We start from the raw sequence: 7,228 nt of genomic DNA on the forward strand, positions 1-7,228 counted from the left end.
GTGATGCAATAAAACGAGGCTGCAGGGGGGGGAGAAGGACAGGGTCCCCACCTGTACGAGCAGGATATTGTAAGGACGATAAGGGACGCCGGGGAACGGGAGCGGGGAGCGCATCGCGACACGGAGGGGGCTGGGTAAAAAGAAAGAAAACAGACAAGCCAAGGGAGGGATGGGAGAACGGCACGCCGCCACCACACAGGGATTTTAAGGAGAGGGGTGTGGTGCGCTAGCCGTCGCCCACCCTTGGGCGTCCGCCTCTTCCTATCTCACTTCGCAGTCTCGCTCTCCGATTCTCGCTGCAACCTTCGTGCCACCTCGCGGTCTCCCCCTTCTCGTCGTGCTCTCCCTTGTCGCCTCTTCCTCTGTCGCGTCGCTCTCCTCTGCCTCGTTCTGCGCCGCCGCCGCCGCCTGCCGTTCCCTTGTCCTCTCGGCTTCTTTTGCCTTTCGGCGCAACTCCGTCCTCCTCGCGGCGTATCCTGGCCCCTCGAGTCTATCGAGCTCCCCTCGCGCAAGGACGAGTCTTCTGACGCCCACTGCTATCATTTGCCGCCCAGTCATGTCGTTGCTCAGGTCCACTCTCTCTTCGAACACTTGTGCCTCTACGGATGATGCCGGCGCTGGAGTCCCCTTCGGGTGCATCGTGACATCTGACAACTGGATTTCCACTGGTTCGTCCTCCTCGGAGTCGTCTTCCCCCGCTGCCTTCCGCTCGGCTCTACGTTCGGTACGTTCGGCGTGGCTCACCCTCCATGCCGTGAACAGGCAGGGGGCTGGGTAGGGTTCACCCACTCGCTGTGAATTCTTCCTCTGAGGCTCCTCGCGTACGCCCACGCCGCGACTCGCGCTACTCGTTCCACCGCGCAAGCCCGCGCCGGCTGGCGCATGTCACTCTTCGAGGAGCTGTTTGAGGTCAAGGACACCTCGAGGAAGTTCGACCACGTCGGCCGGCTCCACTGCCGGCTGGCCGAGGAGGGCTACGAGCTGCAGCTCGACCTCGACGTCAACTCGGACCTGCTCGACCTGCAACCGGGGGAGCGTTTCGCTCTGCTGCTCACGTCGACGCTCGACCTCGACGGCGCCGCCGACGCTGGCGTCTACGATCAGTCGGGAAAGCCGTCCCTGCTCGACTCGTACGAGTGAGCGCCACCGCCCGCCGCCGCCGCCGCCGCCGCCGCCGCCGCCGCCGGCTTCGCTCCCTCAGCACCTTCCGCCCGCAGGTACGCCATGTACGGCAAGATATTCAAGTGGAAGCAGGACAACATCAAGGCGCCGATCGAAGTGCAGATCTCGTACGGCGGCCTCCTGATGAGGCTGCGCGGCGACCCGCGGTACTTGCAAAAGCTGACGCTCGACTCGCGCGTCTACTTGCTGCTACGGAAGATTGTGAAGGACTAGGAAGAGGAGAGGAGGCATGCTACGTGTTTTGGAGTTTGCGCCGCGGGAGCGGAGTGTCGGGGGCCTAGGGCCCAGGTAAATTCAGGAGCTCCCGATTGCCGTCTGAGCCCTGCGGGGGCTGGGGCGCTGGCGGCTGGGCCGTCCCGACCTGTTTCCTTGGCGCGCCTTTCGCGGCCCGCGGGAGCGTTTATGTCGAAATGTGCAACAAAAGATAGACAGGCACGGACGTACTGGAAGAGCATCCTTCCTCCTCTCCTCCTACCCTCCCTCCGCTTGTCTACTCAGCTCACATGGGACTCTAGACCGGAGACGAGACGGTTGAACCCCACAAGACGCGTCGCACACAGCCCCCCTCACACAGACGCACACGCCGAGTGTATTGGCCTCTGTCCAATATAGCGGCGCCGCGGCGCGAGCAGCCGCGCCCTCACAGCAGCGCGGGCGGCGTGTTGATGGGCGCCTTGGCATTCTTGACGGCGAGGTCGACGTCGCCGCCGGCGCCCTCGAGCAGCTTCTCGAGGTCTTTGGTCGACAGGTTGGGCAGCCTGAGGAAGAGTCAGGGAAACTTCTCCACGCACCAGGTGGGTGGGCAGAGGGCCGGGCTACCCCTCGCATCTCCACGTCCAAAAGGCAGGAGCCGCTGGGGCATTTACCAGCGCGTGGGAGGTGTGTGTGTGTGTGTGTGTGTGTGTGTGTGTGTGTGTGTGTGTGTGTGTGTGTGTGTGTGTGTGTGTGTGTGTGTGTGTGTGTGTGTGTGTGTGTGTGTGTGTGTGTGTGTGTGTGTGTGTGTGTGTGTGTGTGTGTGTGTGTGTGTGTGTGTGTGTGTGTGTGTGTGTGTGTGTGTGTGTTCGCGCGCGCGTGCGTGCGTACGTGTGTGTGTGTGTCTCCCCACATCTCCCCATCTCTCGAGGCAACCTCGTGCGCAACACGTCGATCTTCGCGTCCTTGGTCGCGGTGCGCACGAGAGCTGGGCTGCCGAGGGCCGCGTGGAGCGTGTCTGGGTTGGCCGCCATCTCGGAGGCGGTCGCTCCCTTCTCAAAGTTTCGCGGCTTCATGATCTCCGACTTGAGCTCCGTGAAGGCGTTCTTGCCCAACTCGGCCTCCACCTCGGCCACCACCACCTCCTCGTCCCCCTTCTCCTCGTCATCGTCGAAGCGCAGCTCGTCCGACTTTTCGTAGGCCTGCTCGTTGGTCAGCATCTTGAGCAGCCAGTTGTGCCCATCGTCGACCATCAGCTGAGTGGACGTCTTCTGCTGGTGCATCGCCGAGAGCATCTTGGAGCGCGCGGTGCTCTCGGCGCCCTTCTTTGGCTCGAGCACCTAAGGGGGAAAAGAAACTTTGACAACAAAGAAATACGGCGCGCTGTCTTTGGCTCGAGCAGCACGTCGAAGTAGATGCAGATGGTCGTGATGGCGCCGCCAAAGACAAAGATGGTGAAGCACGCGATCAACATCGTCGCCTGCATCATCGCGAGCGAGTCAGTGTGCATATCTCCCCGCACCTCCCCACACCTCCCCGCATCTCCCCGCATCTCCCCACATCTCGCCTGCATCATCGCGAGCGAGTCGTTGTGCTCGTTGTCGCTGCAGAAGGGGCTCTCCTGCTTGCGGCAGGGGAGGTATGGGGAGGTACGGGGAGGTACGGGGAGGTACGGGGAGGTATGGGAGGAGGCATGGGGAGGTGTGGAGAGGTATGGGGAGGTATGGGGAAGTATGCGAGAAATGGGGGTGCATGGGGCTCTCCTGCTTGCGCTCGTCGTCGCCGTCGAAGCCGCCGCAAGTGGAGGGGAAGTCCCCTGCGACGTACGACACCGAAGCGAGTGCAAAAGCGACGCCGCCGCGGAGGCCCGAGAACCACATGACAAAGGAGTAGGCGGGCGAGATGGGGGGCGGCTTGGAGGTTGCGTCACGGAAGCAGTTTGTGAGGAAGGAGCCGATGTAGATGTGCAGCCGGCCCACGAAGCAGGCGAGGGTCGCCCAGAAGAAGAAGTGCCACACCGTGTACGTGAAGATGGGGAAGGTGATGGTCGCCATGCCCAGGTAGACAAAGACGAAGGTCTCGGCGATGAGGGCGACCACCTTGTACGCACGCGCCGTCAGCCGCACCGCACGCGGCGAGAAGTTTGGCCGCGTGTACGTTGCCATGACCATCCCGCAGGACATGATGGAGACAATGCCCGACAGCTCGGACGCCTCGGCAACGAAGTAGGCGCACCACGGGAAGACAAAGGAGAGCGCCGCCTCCATGTAGAGCATCTCGTCGTGGTGGCGGAGGTCGAGCAGCTTGAAAGTGAGCGAGGAGAGGATGCCGCCGACGGCGCCGATGAGGAGCGATCCGATGAAGATGATCAGGAAGAGCTTGCCTGCTCCGAGGATGTGCTCGGCGTCGACGGGGTTCTCCGGGTTGTTGAAGGAGAGGAGCGTGCGCGACAGCACGATGGCGACGGCGTCGTTCAGCACGCTCTCTCCAAAGACCATCGAGAACAGATCGATCTTTACGCCCAGCGCCTGGAAGACCGCCAGCACCGTGACCGGGTCCGTCGCGGAGATCAAGGAGCCTAGAGACATCTCCCCATATCTCCCCATACCTCCCCATATCTCCCCAGATCTCCCCAGATCAATGAGCCTAGAGACAGCCCGCCGCAAGTCCGTCGCACAACGAGGCAATGAGGTGGGGGAGCGGGTGCGAGAGAAGACAGACACCGAAAGTCAGCGCGGCGAGCATGCCCAGCGGGTAGCAGAGCCCCATCTGCCCAAACCACCACACGAGCCTACAAACGGGAGCACACCAGCTCGATGCACGCTGAGCACTGTTTGCGGGCGAGAGCGAGAGCACGGTGTTGGGCAGAGTCTTCAGAGCACCGCGTGAATACGAGGGGCGACGGGTACAGCGAAGCCCGCTGAGCCCGGTTGATTACAGCGGAGTCCGTGTCCTCTCTAAGTGCTACTGGGGCGACAAGTCTTGTCTTCCCCCTTCTAGCTGTCCTGTGAGCTGTGTGCTGTGCGTCCAGCAGTCCGGACCCAGTGCTACGTCCGGTGACAGCGCGCCTCGTGTCGGCTGCCGAGCCACTCGCGCGCAGCGTGTGTGTGGAGTGTGGGCCCGTCCTTGGTGCTGCGAGGTGTGTACGACTGGCTGACTGACTGACTTCTAGGCCGCGGAGCCCGAGATATGGGGAGATATGGGGAGATATGGGGAGATATGGGGAGATATGACGTCTAGGCGCACGAGCCCTCCGACAACAAAGGTGGAGGCGAAGGTGCCGATGAAGGCGAAGAAGGCGGTCGGGCAGAGGTTTGCGATGAACGACTGGCGCGTTCATGCAGAGCCGAGATGAGCCGAGAGCAGCCGAGGTGAGCCGAGGTGAGCCGAGGTGAGCCGAGGTGAGCCGAGGTGAGCCGAGGTGAGCCGAGGTGAGCCGAGGTGAGCCGAGGTGAGCCGAGGTGAGCCGAGGTGAGCCGAGGTGAGGAGCCGAGGTGAGCCGAGGTGAGGAGCCGAGGTGAGCCGAGGTGAGCCGAGGTGAAGGTGAGCCGAGGTGAGGAGCCGAGGTGAGCCGAGGTGAGCCGAGGTGAGCCGAGGTGAGCCGAGGTGAGCCGAGGTGAGCCGAGGTGAGCCGAGGTGAGCCGAGGTGAGCCGAGGTGAGGAGCCGAGGTGAGGAGCCGAGGTGAGCCGAGGTGAGGAGCCGAGGTGAGCCGAGGTGAGCCGAGGTGAGCCGAGGTGAGCCGAGGTGAGGAGCCGAGGTGAGCCGAGGTGAGGAGCCGAGGTGAGCCGAGGTGAGGAGCCGAGGTGAGCCGAGGTGAGGAGCCGAGGTGAGCCGAGGTGAGCCGAGGTGAGCCGAGGTGAGCCGAGGTGAGGAGCCGAGGTGAGGAGCCGAGGTGAGCCGAGGTGAGGAGCCGAGGTGAGCCGAGGTGAGCCGAGGTGAGCCGAGGTGAGCCGAGAGGAGGAGCCGAGGTGAGCCGGAGCCGACGCAAGCCTGCACGTTCATGTTGAACCCTGCCTCAAAGATGATGGGCGGCAGCAGCCAGATCATGAAGAACTCAAAGTCGAACTTCTCCTTTTCGAGCAGCCCGTCCGAGTGCGCCATCAGTGCCAGGCCGGAGGCAAACATGCCCACCAGCACTCCGATGGCAGCCTCTGGCAGCCAGTGCAGCTGCGGCGGAAGGAGGGAGGAGGGAGGGAGGAGGTGAGGAGGAGGGGAGGAGGGGAGACACAGCAGCAGCGAGGGGAGAGGAAGTGAGGCGAGGGGTGGAGAGGGCGTCGCCGCGTACACTCGCGTAAGAGGCGGAGGGGGAGAGGGAGCGTGGGGCGGTGAGCCCAGCTCACGTGGATCGACTCGGCCAGGAATCCGAGGATGAAGGTTGCGCCGAGCGCAGCGATCCCGATGACGGTCGCCCACTTTAGCATGATGATCTCCTCCTCCGCCTCCTGCGGCGAAGGGGGGGGCGGGTGGCGGCGGTCGGCTCTCGCGTCCAAGCCACGCCCAAACCGGAGCTCGTCGCCCGACTGCTGCCGAGAGAGAGAGTGCGGACACAGGTAACAGGGCTGTGGCACGCGCCTCCTTCAGCAGCTCCACCTCCTCCTCCGAGAGCGCCTGCGGTGGTGGGAAGAACATAGGGAGGTGGAGCAGCGCAGCGATGCGATCGCGCCTCGTGGTCGCTAGACTGGCACGCACCGCCTCGTGTTCGGACAAATCGCGCCTCGGAGCGGTCTCTAAAGCGGAGCGGAGGTTGCGCGCTTTGGTGGACAGCTTGCCGAGCCACTTTTGATCTCTGGCTGCCTGGGACGCGTCCGCGCCGCCGAGCGCGGCAACGATGGCGAGCGCGCAGAGCGCGCCTCTGCAGCGCATCTGTGTCCCCCCGTTTTTCGGAGGTGGGGGCTTTTCGGCCTGCGGCAAAAAGAAGAAATACACCCGCGCACAGCTAGAGAAGACCTCTGCCCCCGCGGCAAAGTCAAACCACCCCACCACCTACCACCACCTACCACCGCAGAGCAAATATTGTTCCTCAGTTCGGGCCCGCTCAGAGGCGCCCCGCGCCCGTGCGGCGCGCCGAGGCGGCGCCGAGGCCGGCGCCTTGCACCCGGCCCGCGGCCGGCACCGCCTCGCCCCACCACTGACCGCCCTGCGGCCCCTGCGCAGGCGTTCCTTCGACCTCGCTCAGGCGCCGTTCGCGACTCCATGAGCCGCTCAGGACAAACCTGGGCGGTTTGGATACGCGCGTAGTACGTCTCCCACGCTGAGCTAGCAAGATATATCCTCGCTCCCTCAGCACCTTCCGCGGCGAAAAGAGAAAGTCTCCCACGCTGAGCTAGCAAGATATATCCTCGCTCCCTCAGCACCTTCCCCGCGGCGAAAAGAGAAATTAGCTGCGTTGGTCTGTGGTGGCGGCGTGCCGTCCTCCGATCCCATCCTTGGGTTGCGTGGTCTGTTTTCTAATTTCTTTTTTCTTTGTTACTTCGGGCTCTGCGGAGTTACTCTCAGCCTCTTTCTCCTCGTCTTCGACTTCGCCCCCCCACCGCGCTTCACCGCCCCCTGCGCATGTCTTGTCGCCCTAGGGGCTCGGGCCCAGGCCTGAACTCCTCACTGCACTGTTGCAACAAGGGACATTCTGTGTTTGTATCCGCTTTCTCTCTTGAGCACTTGAGCACTGGATAGGGTCGATTCCGCATGGTACGGGACCCCTTCTCTCCTTGTTAGTGCCAGGGTGCCTGACTGAGGGAGGGTGTAGAGGATGTAGAGTGTAGAGCGCTGTAGAGATGTAGAGATGTAGAGATGTAGAGCGCTCTGGAGCGCTGTAGAGCTGTAGAGCTCTACATCCGCCGCGTGACGATGCGGGTG

General features: G+C 63.4%; 2 protein-coding genes across 2 annotated transcripts; one reads left to right on the forward strand and one right to left on the reverse strand.

Annotated features, from left to right (window-relative positions):
• Positions 1–882: 882 nt before the first annotated feature.
• Positions 883–1,395, forward strand: EMIHUDRAFT_226295 (hypothetical protein; the record flags this gene model as incomplete). Its single annotated transcript, XM_005788898.1, has 2 exons — positions 883–1,136; positions 1,218–1,395. 2 exons carry the CDS (start codon positions 883–885, stop codon positions 1,393–1,395), a joined length of 432 nt encoding a protein of 143 aa, XP_005788955.1.
• A 181-nt stretch (positions 1,396–1,576) lies between these two features.
• On the reverse strand, positions 1,577–6,268 carry NAH2 (transmembrane Na+/H+ exchanger). Its single transcript, XM_005788935.1, has 10 exons — positions 6,065–6,268; positions 5,948–5,983; positions 5,716–5,817; positions 5,366–5,542; positions 4,625–4,701; positions 4,098–4,165; positions 3,207–3,952; positions 2,780–2,995; positions 2,311–2,714; positions 1,577–1,940 (listed from the first exon to the last, which is right to left on the reverse strand). The coding sequence occupies exons 1-10, from the start codon at positions 6,236–6,238 to the stop codon at positions 1,823–1,825; spliced, it is 2,118 nt and encodes a 705-aa protein (XP_005788992.1). The 5' UTR covers positions 6,239–6,268; the 3' UTR covers positions 1,577–1,822.
• Positions 6,269–7,228: the final 960 nt, after the last annotated feature.

Source organism: Emiliania huxleyi, assembly GCF_000372725.1.
Source record: "Emiliania huxleyi CCMP1516 chromosome Unknown EMIHUscaffold_131, whole genome shotgun sequence".
In the NCBI taxonomy this organism is placed as follows: Eukaryota; Haptophyta; order Isochrysidales; family Noelaerhabdaceae; genus Emiliania; species Emiliania huxleyi.